Source organism: Platalea leucorodia (genome assembly GCF_965183815.1).
Source record: "Platalea leucorodia genome assembly, chromosome: 1".
Lineage (NCBI taxonomy): Eukaryota > Metazoa > Chordata > Aves > Pelecaniformes > Threskiornithidae > Platalea > Platalea leucorodia.
This window is the reverse complement of record NC_138823.1, coordinates 54,148,563-54,165,207: the sequence shown is the minus strand read 5'-3', so window position 1 is coordinate 54,165,207 and position 16,645 is coordinate 54,148,563. Positions and strand designations below refer to the sequence as shown.

Genomic DNA, 16,645 nt, shown 5'->3' with positions numbered 1-16,645 from the left:
GTCAGTTTTAACAACAGCAAAATAAAACAATAACAAAATAAAGACTGAATTGTCAGCTTAAAAAAAACCCGAGGGAAATCCTTTCTGCAGTCAACCCTCATCTCATTTTGAGAGGGGAACTACCTCTCACTTGATCAAATTTCCTACTACGAGCGACTGCAAGACAATCTACTGATGACTGTGCATAGTAAAACTTAGATGGGGCTATCATCTGGAGGAATTTTCTTGACGATCTTGAACATGACATTCTAGCTTTAAAACAAAGGGTCATTTGGACCAAGAAGAATTATATTATTTTACTCATTGCACACAGACTGTATCCCTGATTAAATTGTCAAAGTATGACAAGCCATTTTAAATGGATCTCTGGTATCACATACAAAATAATCAATGTAGTGCATGTTTACAGAAAAAGTGACATCCTTCTCAATGTTTTTAATTCACTGTTAAAATAGTAAATGAAATATTAAATTCAATCTGAAAATTGGATTACAAAAATGAATGAAATCTTAATATATTTTTATTTCAGCTTATATAGCCTTGTTGGAATTGCTCATGCCTTTTAAAATAGTTTATTACTTTATTCTCTCTTTTGTATTTTAACAAAAATATTTACACTATCTCTAAAGAAGCTGAGCACATACAATTTCATTAGTTTGCAGTAATGAGTGGAGAAGTTGAGCACCTAAAACTTGAATAGTTTGCAGTAACAGGGAGACCAACTACAAATGAACGGACACAATAGTGCAAGGTTTTCTGGTCATGATGAATGACATATGAGTGTCTTGAAACTTAAATACAAACCTCTCTTAAAGTCTAAAACACATCATAAAAAGATAAGCCTAAATTCATTGCATTTGATTTTTGAAGTTTTAAGTTCTGTGTTAGTTTGTATTAGGTTGTGTATTATTTGTATGCTAACTCAAAAGTTTCTTTGACAATAGTCCTTATGTTTGATCTGTTCTTTTTCAGACACTGTCCTGTTTATTTACATTCAGAAACGTGCAGTAAAAAACAAAATTAGAAGACGCTCATGATGTCTTTACCTTTCTACCAAAGACACCATGAGCACTATGACCGTGCATACCGCCATAAAGCACTGCAGTCCACTGTAAGCCAGTACCAAAAGGAAACAAAGAGCAAATCTGCTGTCTATGCTCAAGGATCTACAGCGTACGCTAGGGGCTCTGCAGCCTATCGCCATGCATCTGCAACAGACTTCAGCCTTGACTCTTCAGCAGCATATAGACATGGCTCTTCAGCCTATGACCTTGAGTCGGCCGCCTACAGCTATGGATCTACAGCCTATGATCACTCTGCTGCACAAAGTAAAAGATCTGCTGCCTACAGTCTTGACTCTGAATCCCTCAGCAAGAGCTCAGCTGCCTACAGCCATGGATCTGAATCCATCAACAAGCTGGCTGCAGCCTACAGGCTGGGGGCTGAAGCCTACAGTCTTGGGTAAGTAAATCCCTCCTTGAAACAATATTCCGAAAGAAAAATGTCCAACCACCTCCCATTCAAATCAATGGCAAATCTCTCCTCCTCTTCCATAGAAATTGTCTCTTTAACTTGGTGTTAATGTTAATTTTCCAGGCTTGGTGTTTTCCTTTGGCTTTGGCAATGGGAAGGACTGTGGTCAGCTTAGTTTGTTGGACTAATTCATGTGTGATGGTTGGATTGGCATAAGAAGAGCACTGGCAATGCTGATGTGGCTGAATGATGACATATTCATGCTCCAAACTTCTCCTTCCAAGTTGTTCAGCCATATTAGTACAGCTGAATTTAACAGTGTTGAGATAGCTTTTGGTTTGAGGCTGGATTTTATCTGGCCAGATTGGAGCAGTAAAAGAACTTAGGGCTGTTCACGCAAGTTTGAGCTGACATGTCCATATATCATTAAACAATTCTTCTTTGGCCTAATGGTTTCACTTTTATGCTGAGTGATTCAAGAAATTGAAATTTTCACACTGTATGTTGAGGCATATTATTTCCAAAGCAGGAATACCCTGAAGTGTTCATCTTGCCCTAGAAGAGCAGCTATGCTTAGCTGCCATGTTTTTTGTTTAATTAAGATAATAAATATTGCTCAAGCAATTACATTAACAGAATATTTCAGATATCATAGCCTCACATTATTTGTATGTACCTCAGAGATTTACAGAAATTAGGGGAGTATTAAAGTAAGATTAGAGCAGCTGTTAACAATAGAGGAAATGATCAACAAATTATAGCCCAAAATATCTGCTAGCTGTTATATTAATATAAAATTTAGAGTATTATTAGTAGAACTGATCAAGACTTGTCCATCAGGAAATTTAAATTTTGAAAACTGAATATCCTCCAAAGATTGTGGATAAAGATGGAATTTTGGCCAAAACTACTGAGGGAAAGGCTACCTGTACTGCAGTAAACAATACTTTGTGATTACAGCCTTCCTTTGGCTTTCAGGAAGTTCAGGGTCAAGTCTCTACTTGCCAGGGTCTGTTCAGGAATTTGAACCTCAGGCTGTTAAAGCCCAAATGAATGACTTGACTACTTGACTGTCTGGGGCTGGGTAATATCCAGTCTTTGCTGCTGAAACAATTTCACTTGTGCAAATAATTAACCACTGAGTGGAGCAGTGAGAAGCTCATTTATAATATGCTGATGAAGGGAAGCAAACTGGAGATGCTGAGACTGAGGGTTATGTTTCCAGAGAGAGTTGAGTAGGTGAAGATATCCCAAATTTCTGCAGTGATGCAGCTATGCCTACATGCTGTTACTGACCCTAACCCAAAGCCTCCTTCTTCTCATATAAAATGTTCCCATGAGTAATGGGAACGTTACTTGAAGTTGCAAAAAATGATTGTAAAAAAACCTGCTTCCAAGTCCCAGTTACAAACACTTCGGCGGCTCTGGTTTGTCAGATGAGTTTCTTCTGAAACCTGTATATTCTCACCAAGAAGAACTCTAACATCAGCAAAGTAATATTAAAGGAAATGGAATTGCTTAATTGGGAGAACTTTTAAAACATTTCCATATTTCCTGAGGTTTTGTTCGAGAGAATAGCTTTTGGTTTATAATAGTATATTTGGTGATACTTCCAAGCTACTCTGTAGTACAAGAGTTGCCAACAGATTGATATACTATCCTGGTAATTAGAGATAAGAATGTCTCAGCTGTAACTTCTTTTTTTTTTCTGTGATCTTGTCCTTGTGTTGGAGGTTTGAGAAACTCAGTGCTGCTAAGTAAGACTAGGACTCAGGAGATTAGATCCATGCGATTTAAATTGCACAACACAATACATGAGAGAATACAGTTCTGAATGATAATCTCAATATTTAACCTAATTTTATGGTTAATGTGGCCTCTATGTTGGTATTTATTTGGTTTTTGGAGCCCATTTTGCTGCAATTTGCAAGAGAGAAAGTAGAACAAATAATGCAATTATAAGATTAAATGTAGTGCCAATTTGAAGTCATTCTTTCCAAGTTTTACTGTCTTCCCCAGATAGCCCAAAGCACTTCAAAGGATAATGTAGAGACAAAAAGTGTTACTAAAATAAATTGGGCAAATCAAAGACTTTCTGTTTTCATCCATATGAAAGAAATGGTGTAGCAAAAAAAAAAAAAGAAAATGAGTCTTCAAATTCTTTCAATTTTGAAAAAGTAGAAAGGGCCTTGAATTGAAATGCTGTATCTAAATGACCTACAACAGTGGTGGCTGCTTGAAACCTGAATGGACTCATGAATCCAAATCCAGATAAAATTCTTTGGCTAACAATTGATTGTTGCATATCACTGGATTTTAACATCAAATATATATTTACGTATAATGACTATAGTTTTGTGGATAAGCCCCATTAAGCCCAACAGGAAAAGTATACTATTCAAATACTAAGCTTTTATTCAGGTCACTTCTTATTTTTATCTAAAGTAGCTTCTGCTAAACTTTACTACACTTGTAAAATTTAAGTCTTATCCTTTTCTGTAGCCACTGTACAGAAGAGAGTGTTCATAAAGCAACAGTGTTGACATTGAGTTAGTGCTATGTGAGGAATTTATCACATGAAAACAGTGGAGAAGGACTAGGTAACCTGCAAGACCTTGACCTGAAAACAATTCTTTGATGTTGAAGCCTCGCATGAGAGGAAAACATGCCCAGAGCATGGACATAGACAGCTTGAAGGAGCTGCAGCTTGCTTTTTCATGAGGACAAAAAAGTCTCCATTTGCAAGTGGGCTGTCGCTTCCCCACATTTCAAGTCTTCTTCACACCATGACAGCTTGAAGAAGTAAAAGGAGAGAAATGAAAACTGGCAAAACCAAGAGCAAGTACAGAAGCTTCCAGCTTTGCTGGTTACAGTTTGCCAAACCTACAAAACCCTGGGCTCCTAAAAAAAAGTGAGTCTCACCGTGTAAGGATTGCCACTTCACACCTAGCCCTCCCTACCAGCTGGCGGGGCCGTCTCTAGCCGTACACTGCTTCTTTGGCCTCCGCACAGCGAGGAGGAGCAGGGTGTGCTGCTTCCTCCACGGAGTGGGCAGGGTCTGTACAGGCGAGGGGTGGCAGCTGTCTCCCAAAAGCTGTTGTTGTGGCCACCCGTCCTCTTCCCTGTCCCATCCTCAGGGGCTGCTGGCGTGGGCAGGCTGGCTCCTGTGGGAGGATCTTCTTCCCACAGCACCGCTCCACCCTCCATGGGCTTCTGAGAAGCTTTGAGTCAGGTCTGCCAAAGCTGCTTATAGCACTATAGGCCTGTCAAACGGGACTGCTGGATTAAACCCCTTTACCTCTTTTTTTGGAAGCTCAGTCATTTGCCTTTGCTCAAACTTTCACTGCTTTTCCATGTGTTATTTTCCTGGCCAGCAGCATCGGATAATCCCATTGTGTCACGGACAGGTTATCTGCCACCAAATGGGCCAGAGACACCAGACTTGGTGTGGCTCAGGCATTTGCATATATTTTGCAGGTCAAGCAAAATAGCAAAGAAGACATGGAATAATTCAGGTGAACCAAGCAAACAGAGGAGAGATGCCTTACTAACTTGCAATTAATTAGGCTGCCAGACAGTAAGAGTGAATGGTCTTCTGAGCAATATTGCAACCAGGATCGGGACAGGGCTCAGTAAATAATACACTTTAAGAAACATGAGAAGATCATGATCTTGGCACTGCTCATCCTTTGGTTTATTATAGGTAAGAGTTAAGAAGGTGGCTTCCAAACGTCATAGTCAAGTATGGAAATTCTTTTCATGAGATCTGCTATGTGGAAACAATTCCCCTTTAAAAAAAATTGTTGTGGAAGCTGTGTTAGGGAACAGCATGATTATTGCCAGCAATATTGCCTGGGCCTGTGACAAATCTGTCAGCAACTTAAAATGAATTTAGTCACCAGAGAGTACCTCTCATCTTTAGAGGCTGGCTTTAAAGAGCTCTCTTCTGAAAATCTTTTTTTGTTTTTCTTTCCTGTAACTGGGTTTGCCAATCCACTCTCTCCTCTTTACGATGAGTAAATTCAAACATTGTGTATTAGGAAAGAAGCAGTTGCTAGAAAGAGAGCCTGGAAAATGTCTCTTGGCTAATGGAGCTCCTTCGGCAGGTACAGCTGGTACAGCCATTTTGTATACCAAATGCATCCTTTTCTGCTGTCAGAATAAAGTGAGAGAGAGACATAACAAAAGCATGCTAAGGACAAGATACATTATTTTCTAGAGGTGTAAAAGAGCTTACAGATGCCTTTTCATGCCAGGGTGGAATAACTAAGGAATAGGATGTTGTCGTCCACTCCTAGAACACATTTCTGCATCCACTGGGCACAGACTCTCTTTGTGCAGGGTGGGAAACCTGTCCCTTCAGGCACAGAAACAAGGGCAGTGCCAACATATCGAACTATATTTCTATCTGAGAATAAGACATCAAAACAAAACCTTTGTTTGGGAGTTTCAGAGGCCCTGCACAGTGGTGTTGTCTTTAGTTCCTCTGTTGGGCTACAGGGAAAAGCTAGTAGTGTCTATCTACTTTTTACATCTCTACAGGGCAATGCCTGTGCCTTTAGCATTTACAGTCACTGAACTCCCAATTCAGTGACTCTACTGAGAAACTAGGAAAAGCTAGCATTGATATTTTAACATGCTGAAAACCATCAAGAAATGAGGACAGTAGACTTGGGTCACCAACCTTGATAAGGCGGTACAGATAGTATCTGACTTGGAAAAAAACATACGTACGCTAGCTGGACATATCAAATGAGGCTGAAAGCTGTTAAAAGGTCATGGTACTGTTCCTCCCTGTGAAACTAGAGAGCACTGATACCCTGCACCTTCTCCTCTGGGGAGATTCTGTTCCACATATCAGGTAAAAGGTTGGAACATTTTAAAATAAAGGGCAAGATTTTAGAATCTGGTTCAAGAAAGCAGAGTCCTCCTTTAGGCTACCTAAATAATGGTTGTAGGCAGGGTTGGGTTTTTGTGTTGCACAGGAAGAAATAGCAATAACAAAAAAGGAAAACCAGGAAATAAACCTCGTGATAGAAATAGTAATCAATTTGTTTTTCCATGCAAAGAGCTCCATTTGAATATGCATTTCTGCTAGCCTCCATATAGCTCTGCCTGAATGGAAGCAAATGATAAGAGGATTTGGAAAGGAGAAACATTTTCTGCTGCTTCAAATTTGTTCATCTCAGCTCTTGGTTTATGCAGTGCAATTCTAAAAGAGATTTTGGAGTGACTCTGGATACCTCCCTGAAAACACCAGCTGGATGCTCTGATGTGGTCGTGAAGCAATTAGAAATTTAGGAACAGCTGTGAGAGAAAGTGAAAATAAAACAGAAAGCATATTGTGTCAGCGTGTTAATCCAACGTATGCTTGTAGCTGAAATACTAAGTGCAGTTCTGATCATCTCGTCTCAAAAAGTACAGTGTAAAACTAGAAAAGGGTCAGATATCAGCAAGGAGGGTAGTGGGAGTCATGGAATACCTTCTGTTGGGAGAAGGTAAGACACTGGGGCTCTTACCTTGGGAAGGAGGCAAACATGGGCATATAACGTTAATGTATAAAATAGTGAAAGATGTGCAGAGAGTGAACAAGGAATGATTTTTCACACAGACCAGCATGTAAGCGCAAAAGAGATTATAAAGTGGCAGATTAAAACAGGTTCAAAAGAAAGTGCCATTTTCATATATAAATAAATTGTAAGCTCACTGCTACAGCCCGGATGCTGTAGCATCCTCTGGCTCAGGGTGGCCTTTGCTTGAAACGAAAAGTATTTATCAAGGGAGGTATTTCTCTACATAAACTTTCTTTTTACCTGCTCTTGACCATTGCTGGAACAGGAAACTGGTCTAAAAGCACCACTGACATTATTCAATGAAACACTTCTCACTGAGGTCTTGCTTAGTCCAGGTCAATTTTCTGGAAGAGCAAATGACTGCAATAAATTGGTTGGAGTGTTGTGTTAGCAATCTGAGAATAGCAATTACAGGATCCACACGAATCCATTATTCAGCTCACAGTTATCATCTGCGGTTTTGAGAGCTGAGCGCTCCCTCTTTTGTACAACCACAAAGTACTGGGACCCAACCCTTGCTCTTAGAAGACAGCACAACTCTTACTGCAGCTGCCCCTTCCAGAGAAAGAAGAAGAAAGGAAAAGGCATCTAGAAAGGTGCTTTTCTGGTCCTGAGCACAAACACACAAGGGCCAACCAAAGGATGCAATAACATGAAGGATCCAGGAGCAGTAATCCAGCAAATAATCAGGTGGCTGCAGCGAAAGGTGCCTCAATCAAGGGCCATGTGGTTTAGAAAACTCGGAAGAGAGTGGGAATCAGCTGTGCCTGTATGGTGTTTTTATCCTAGTCATCATACCTCAATAAAAGTCCCAGTTCCATCCCTGTTTCTCAGGCTCCATTGTGATGGAGATCTCTGGCATTAATCTGAAGGATTCAGGGGATATTTTCATAAAGCCAGCTGTGGAAGGCAGAAAAAATGAAAGTGAGATATTCAACTTCAAACACTTGGAGTGTTTGATTAAAAAAACAACCATCAAACAGACAGAACCTATAGCAATTTATTCTTTCCTTTTCAAATAATTTTAGAGAGTTATAAGTGAAAGATAGGGAAAAAAAAAGCCATGTAGGAAAGACATCAACAAAAGGCCTAGCAGAGAGTGATGGGAACGGCTATGTACGCTCCCCATTAATTCCCTACATGAGCGTGTAATCTGGACCATAACTGAAAACTAAACTGACAGGACGGCCAAATTCTCCTTTAGGAACAGAAAGCTAGTCTGGATTTAACAGTGCTGAAAATGCCTGAGCTGAAATTTTCACCACATTTTATCTACTTTTATGAAAACAGAAACTTCTTGACATTTAAACTGAAGTTCAAATGATACTGTGATCCTTCTCAATCTAGAAGCAACCAGGAATCAAGTGACCTCCTAAAGGGTTCAGCCTAAAGCCCCTAGGAAATCTGATGGCAGTCAGAGTCAAAATTCCAGGTTTGTCCCATTTTAAAATAGGACAGGAATAAAAGTCACCTGCTAAGTAAAGAACTGCAGCTCCTTACAGACTATAGTTCAATTATGAAAAATAATGAAAATACTTTGCCTTTGATGTTTCTCACCATTTATTTGATGATGAGTTCTCCCAATGCATTTGTGCTTGGCGATAGTGATTGTACCACATCGTTGCCCAACCCAGGAGTGAGGCCATTGCATACCTTGTTGCACACTGTCTCTTGCTTTTTATTTTACTCTGCCTGGACTGTTCCCAAGTGTTTTCCGCTTGGATTTCTGTCCCTAAAGCTGGGTCCGCCTCCCTTGGACTCCCTCCCTGGCTGCCTTGGGCAGTGCCTGGCATCAGACCCTGGAGCAGACAGCATCTCTCTCCTGTAGACTTGGTCTGTGCCTTGGCTGACTCAGTGGTGCCTGACATGGTAAACCCTTGGCCCCAGTCCCGCGGTGTGTGCCACAGCTCCTCTGGCTGTGCTTTTGTTTGCATGGAAAACAGGATACGGGGAGGAGGAAGGAAGGACAACTGGTGCACAGTTGCTTTTACGCCCTGTGTACCGAGCATTTCTCAGCAGTGGTGCTGTACGCTTGGTGATGGTGGCTATAAAGTGGGCACCCAGAGAGCACAGAGCAGAGGGCTGCCTCACTGTGATGCCGGGTGAGCCAAATACAGTTGAGTCTGATGAGTTGGGGACTAAGGAGAAAGGAAGGGAGACTCTTACTGATGGTGCTGTGAGTGGCAGGGCAAAGAGATGAGGGCTGGAAAGCAGATGTGGGAGGGGACGTGAAGTTCAGGCAAGGAACTAGATGGAGAAGGAGAAGAGATGACAGTAAGAAAGCCATTAAGAGAGCTAGAGAACAGGAGACTGATTTAACAGGCACTGGGTAAGGAGAGAACTCAGTCTGAACAAAGGGATGGGCACAAAGAAACAAAGGAAGGAAAGATGGGAGAGTGAAACTGGACCTGTGTGATCTCACACACACAGTCTCACATGGATAGATTATTAACACATATTTTGGAAATTAAGCGCTCTTCCTGGTATGACTTGTGTTGGTGGCATGTCTGGAGCTTGGTACTTTTGCAGGGCTGCAGCCTAAGGAAAACATTAGCCCAAGTATGTATTTGTAATCTTACATTATACATGTGTAACACCCTCAGGGGCCCAGTGTTAGCATGAGTTTTGATTATATGTGTACAGCATGCTGCGTAGAGACACCAGCGTAAGCTGCCCAGGGTATGGGAAGCGGGTTAGCCATGTTAGTGGTACATGTCTGGGCTAACGAGCCTTGCTGAGAAACCACGTGCCTTAATTAATTCTGCTCTTTTATCTGTGCACATAAGCAGTAAGCATAAGCTGTGTAGACAAATCTCCAGACCAGAAGCAGACTCACATATGATGTCCCTTGGCGATGTTGAGACAGAGATGAATAGACACTTTGGGAATTTATAAAAGGCTGACAGCTAATTAGGATATTCCATAGATCTGGAAGTTAGAGATGTGTTGCATTGGGGAAGGAGGACGGAGGTATTTGGAGCTTTGTTAACACAATTTGTAACCATGTTAAAAATGAACCCAAAATGACTGCCTCAAATATGCTTCACACTCTTCAGAATCCCTCCCAGGCTGGTGGGGAGGGGAAGCCTTCCCTTTGGTTTGCTCTTCTCTCTTTCCACTCATTCTCCATTTATCTGTGCTATGTTAAATGGTGTTACTTCACTCAGCTCTCTGCTTCCAATGGATTGGGGTGGAATGGGAGAGCAGCAGGAATGGCAACACTGGTTACTGAGTGATACCCTGCCCTGCAATTTCTGTAGAGAGACTTAACTGCATTATTATTTTGAATATATTTGCATACCAACATTTCGGTTGGGGACCAGACGATTTCAGGACTGTAAATTTTGGAAAAATAGATGTTATGAGTTCAGATACAATCTTCAGAATCATTCAGTGGTCTCAGTGACTTCAGGATCTACCAAAACTGGGTATGTAAACTCTCCAAGTCCCAAACAAAGAAGCTATTAAATGTGCATTGCTATCAGGTATATCATTTATTCTCTCTATTTAGATTTAATATTAAGGGGCATCAGTGTTGTATTTGTAATGATGAGTTTGTCAAAAGTTCATTTAGTTACGTGTTGAAGCCATGGCTATTAAAAATGATACTTACTCGCTTATCAAACAAGAAAGCAAAAATTTTTAGTACTTTAATCTTATTTTGGAGTGTTTCTTAACAGCTTTTTTTTCCGAATTTAACAATATTATTTTTATTTCAGACTGAAAGATTCTAATTTAATGATTGAAGATCAATCCTATAAGATGAGTCCCAAAGCAAAGAGAGCAAAACAGACTTTAGTATCTGAGGACAAAGAGAACGAAGCCATAGACTACTCAATGCCCATATTCACAGGACGGTATGTTCATTTTCCTTTCGTTTGGTATCTTATTTCTGTCATTTTATTACCAAATTATAAAATAAAAAATCCATTAATCTTGTTTATACTCATGGATCTCAAGGTGATTGTTTGCACTTCACATGAGAGATAAGACAAAAAGTCAACTGACTGGCAGAAAATCAGACATTGATCATCCAGAGCCAGGACAAATGAACCTAGATGTCTGGTCTTTGTTTTGAACACATTGCCAAGGCCACTTTCTATGAAATGAAGATATAATTATAACCCTGCCTGTTGGGAACTGGACAAGCATGTTGTCCACATTATTTAGCTTTTTCTTTTGGTTTGAAGACTTCTTCTGCAATTCAGTGTCTCTTACCAAGCATTAAACATAGAAACAATGAAACAATGTGCTAATGTTTTGTCCTGGCACAGGGAAAACCTGGAATGAAACCAAATACCTTCTCAAATCCATCGTAATGATTCATACTGATCTCACGTGTTGGTGGTATTTATTGCATGGTTACTACTGATGTAATACATCTTACTGCAGCACTGTCCTCAGTAAAGCTGAATGTGAACTTATGTGGAAGCCAGAACCAACATGAGCAAGGAGGCTCCCCTGCCTTTTTTGGTGTATGGCATACTGATTTTATTAGAAGTCTCCAGCAGTTTGAACATAGTCACTTGTTCAGATTAATACATATCGGGGTGTGGTGTGGAAAACCGGCTCCTGATTAGAGGCGAGGAGAAAAATTTCTTGCCCACCTGCAGTTGAACAGAAATCTTTCTTCAACTTGGCTTTCTTCTGCAGCACGGCATTTTTCATGGGACACTTCCAAGCTGTTTCTGGGAGCCAGTCCTTTTCTGTCTACTGCTTAATCAACACCCAGTGTCACTTCTGCTTTGTGTCCAAACTTGTGCTTTCATGTGAAACTTAGTTCCACTTTGTCAGTGGGAGATATTATTGCTTTGGCTTTTTGAATGTTTGTGATGCTTTTGTGATGAGACCAGCAGTTTTGGTTTTTATTAATTCCCTCCTACTATCCTGGAGTAATTTTTTTCTCACCCCGTGTGCATTTCTGTGTTGGATTTACTGCTCTTTGATCCAACCAACATTCAGAAGCACACACTGTTGCCTTTTTAAACCATTTCTCTGGAGTTTGAGCTATATTTTCTGTGATAGAAATACATAAATATGTGTCATACAAAACTTATGGTAACATATTTTCAAGGCTTCTCACCTTTGCATCTCACCCAGTGTTTCTGCTTTACATAGCAGTAATTTGCAGCTCACCATCATCTGTCTCCCATGACCTCAAGTACAAATATCCTCCCTTTTTATTGTGTCTTGAGTCTACAAAAGTAAAATTTATAGTGTTGGTCAATAGTTGAAAATCATAACTGATGGCTAGTACTCCTGGATGATGATCTTAGCTGTTTTACAGGCCCCTGTGATCTCAACACATCATGCTAACATCTTAACAAATAATCTTTTTTTTTATTTTACTTTTTTGTAAAATGCATCCAGTAATATATAACTCAGTGTGATGGTGTGTAGCTTCATTTATTTGTGTCTGTGCAATACCTTGGGATCCTACATTAAAAGATGCTGTTGGATTCTTACACCATTTTTACTATTCTTCTTCTTACTGTTGTTGGTATCATCAATCTTACTTTTTGCACATGGAAACTCAGGAAGTTGTGTGTGCTTTTGTGCCACTGAAATGACCTGAATAGTTTTTTTTTAATTAGTTAAAAAATATAAAAAGGGCATATGATGATTGTTAGGGTGCCCAACTCAACATGGCATGAAATGGTTGGGGTATCTGTTTTAGGCTTTTTTTCTGTTGGCATCATGTTCATGACTGCATGCCAAGACTGCAGAAGTTGCATTCCACATTCCTGTCAGATATTTATTTTTGTTTGAAAGATAACAGCTGAAGCCCATTGAACCATGTGCATGTTATATGTCATTCCCAAATTCCCCTGTGAAATTGATGTGTTGTTTCCCATCGGCAGATAGCTTTTACAAGGAATAGTTATTTATAAAGGTCAGCTCTCCGTGGGTTCATTGGAGCTATTGCCCGTGCTGCTGGGCGACCTTCAGCGCCGTGTCACTGTTTCCATTGTTTGGTTCTATTTCAGAGCCCTCAGGTTCTGCTGTAAAGAACTCCCTTGCTCAGATTATTCATTTCACAACTGTTCTTCTTAAACACCTAGCCTAATACTTGCAAGATAAAATTAAGGACAGCCAGCCAGTATTCTAGATAATAAAACACCCAGAGCTTGATTTAATGCCATAGGTGCTAAACATACTGGATGTGGCTCGTGGAACTATTTGCAACCACTAATAAGCCTACGCCAAAGAACTGCAGATGGCAGATACCCTTTAAATAATATTTTGTGTGTGCCATTTGGGGTTTGATCCCATTATTTCTGTTTGAAAAGTGTTTTCTACTGAAAACTCTGAGACTTGACTACAGAATCAATTCTTAAATGGTACCGTGTGCTGTTTCTGATGCATTCATCATCTCAGGGAACATGTTTCTCTTTGATCTGGGAAGATTATAACAGGAAGAAATGATTAGCAAATCTAAATATTTAATACTGTTGATCAAAAGCAACTGGGGACCACTATTGCAGATGACTAGGTTGAGTCCTATATTAGTCTGAGGATATTCATCAGCTCCCAGAAGATGCTTTATGCCTTGAGGAGCGGGTCCATACTGTGAAGTTGCTGAGATCTTAACTACTGTAATTAAGGAGGAAATAATGTCAGCTTGCCTTTGCAGAAAAATGCCACTGATTCATTTAAACTGAATGTAGATAGCTACATTCATATTCATTAAACTGAGTTTTCAAAATTGTCTTTAGAAATCTCTGCCATATATTTGCAGCTTCAGATGACATTTGTGGGGGGAGCTGATGTGCCTAAGTGAAGGGAATCAGTCATCCCACTACTACTTTTTAAGGAACATCCTGTTAAAGCAACCTGAAACACAGAAAGTTCAAGGCAGAGTTTGAACGCATGAGGGAGGTCAAAGCTCTATGCTGTTAAGTAAGCTTTTTAGTCTTTTGAGCAATTTTTATGCGTAATTAACTTTACAGCACGTTCTACTGCTTGGCTGTCTTGCATCTCACCAAACTGACTTCACAGCCCAAAGATAAGGGGCTGGACAGTTAATTATGGGCTTGAATCCAAGTTTTCTTGAGTGTTGAGATGTGCTATCAAATGCACAATATTAGCAATCTTAAAGAAAACAGGAAAAAATCATTCTTCCTTATCTTTTTGCTTTGTAGAAGCAGTAAGCATTTTATGATAAAATAGTGAGGCTGTGCATGAGTGCATTCTGGAAATAAAGAGGCTGCTTTCTCTACAGTGCTTGCATGATGGCACTTAACGAGAACTTAAACAGAACCTCTTTTCAGTGTGCCATCTAACGTTACCCTAAAGTAACTAAACTCAGCAGAAGGATATTAATGCTTCTCCTTAAGTCAAGGAACTCTCATTGTATATGCACTACTATAGCAGCTATCATGTCCTGACAGTGCCAAAACAATATGGCTGCAATGGTACTTCCACACGTGCATATGGAAACAGGATTGGGCCCATTGAGAGTAACTGTTCTTTGCATCTTGCGTCGTAGAAAGCCTGAGGAGGATGCTTCCAGAAAATCCTTAATCATCTTCTTGAAAACATTTGGAAGAACAGTCACCCTACAAACATTACAGGATTGAATTTTCTACAAATAAAGAGAACTTTTTGTGATATACAGTAATGTGGTTTTCTGTATAAATCAGAAATGAGGACATTGTTATACAGCTACAATTATCTCCTGCCTCTTTGGTAGTGTTACTATGAATGCTGTAGCCAATAACTGAAGATCTGTGGGTATGCCTTACACTAATCTTTATAGCAATGCAGGATAATGGTTAAACTGAAAATGTGTATGGCATAGTTATACAGAGAGGCACTGAAAATGGCCATGACTTTAGACAGAGAAATAGTCATTCTGCAGTACCCTTCCATGTTTCTGCTTTGAATACATATGAGACTGTAATAGCAGAAATATGTTATGAAAGAGTGCTGGCCACTGCAGTTGACTAATTTGATAGAAAGTATAAATGAAATATGTTCTCAGCATTTTCCAATGGGATTCTGCTTTTTAAAAATTCTTTCAGAGAAGTGAGTATCAGCGGGATCACAGACACAGAAGAAGAAAGAATTAAAGAAAGTGCTGCATATGTTGCCAAGAGGAACCTTTTTGCCACAGGTGAAGGAGTTAGTGTCAGCAAGGTGGTCAAGTCAACTTCTGAAGAGGAACATCATGAAAAAAAATCAAGGAAAGTAGCAGTCCGGGAGTCTGCTGAACGTGTGGCCCTGAAGAAAACGGTAAAAGAGTAGGAATTAACGCCTAGGCTGTAAACAGGGTGGGTCGGGGTTTTTTTGGTGTTTGTAAAGTGCCTAGCACAACAGGGCCCTAATTTACACCATGGGTAATCACAATAATGGTAGTAAAAAACCAGAGTCTTTTCAATGGAAATCTTTTCACTGATGTAAAATCTTGTTATCTTGGTGTCAGGTGGATAAGAAAAGAGGCACTGTGCCTGAGGTAGGCACCAGGAACTCTTCTGATGTGCTGGCAGAAATGGAGGGAGAACGGGGCCGGGGAATGCTCTTTCATCATGCCCACACCTAGTTAAATGGCACAGCACCCTTCACCTGGGTGATGAGGCTGTTGCTGGGCAGAGAAGAAAGGTGTCAATATATGTATCTTGCCAATAAAAAAGTGATGGGGTAATTTCTGGATTTTTATGGCCTGGGAACAAGCTTGTCCAAAATGTTTACCCCAGCGTTTTAATCTCAGGGTGTAAATTAGGGAAGGAATTGCCAAAGATACCTGGAACTGAATCTCTAATTGTGGGTAGCTTTGATATTATTGTGCAACTTGTTAAAAAATAGTACTCAGAGTATAGTTACAAATGTGTTATGACCAGACTGGCAGAATACATCAATTGCAATTATGTTTCATTTAGCAAATTTATTAAAGTTTTGAGCAGAAGAATTGGTGATATGCTTATAAAATATCTTCATGACATAAGGTTGGAAAAGGTCCTCCACTTTGAAGGACAAGGTAAAAATTCAAAATAATCTCAAAAACTGAGAAACAGTGAAGGTGAAATTTGATAACAACCAATGGCAATTACTACACACAGAAGGAAAAGAACAAGTAAACGAGGAATGCGTGGCTAGGTAGAAGTACCTGAGGAGCTAGGAGTTATAACAGGTCACAAATTTAATGTCAGTCAATTTAATGTCAGTCATTGTTGTATAAAAACAAATGGCATTCTAGAGTGTGTTAACAAAAGTATTGTCATTAAAACACAGGGGGCAATAATTTAATTGTGTTGGAGACTGTTGGATCTCTGATAATTAGTAGTTACTGTTTTATGAATGTTGAGGACAAGTAGAACCTGTCCAGAACGGAGAAACAACCATTGTAAGGCAAACTGATATTGCACAGTTTATAAAAGACTGAGAGGATTATGAAAGCTGTCTTCTTTTAATAACTTTAATACAGGGCCCTGTAATTCTCCATATATGTGAAAGTTAGGGCAGAAAATAAATAGTTTAGTTTGCAGAAAGCAAGATTTATAGTATATTAGGAATTTTTTTTCCAGCTCTGTGGATAGCCAAGCAGTTGAAAAAGTTACCCTGGAAGGATGAAAGATCCCATTAGCAGGAAAGGTTTGAGA

General features: G+C 39.8%; 2 protein-coding genes across 2 annotated transcripts in view; one reads left to right on the top strand and one right to left on the bottom strand.

Moving 5' to 3' along the window:
• LOC309588909 (myosin regulatory light chain 2, smooth muscle minor isoform) overlaps positions 1 to 16,645 on the bottom strand; it is a 206,085-nt gene that overhangs the window by 35,291 nt on the left and 154,149 nt on the right. The window lies entirely within an intron of this gene.
• Positions 1,034 to 16,645, top strand: part of MYOM1 (myomesin 1) — a gene marked incomplete at its 5' end in the record, with an annotated part of 70,324 nt that continues 54,712 nt past the window's right edge. Inside the window, 3 exons of the mRNA XM_082330012.1 lie at positions 1,034 to 1,461; positions 10,766 to 10,903; positions 15,071 to 15,281. Coding sequence (XP_082186138.1) covers positions 1,034 to 1,461; positions 10,766 to 10,903; positions 15,071 to 15,281 — 777 coding nt within the window. The remainder of the gene's footprint in view (positions 1,462 to 10,765; positions 10,904 to 15,070; positions 15,282 to 16,645) is intronic.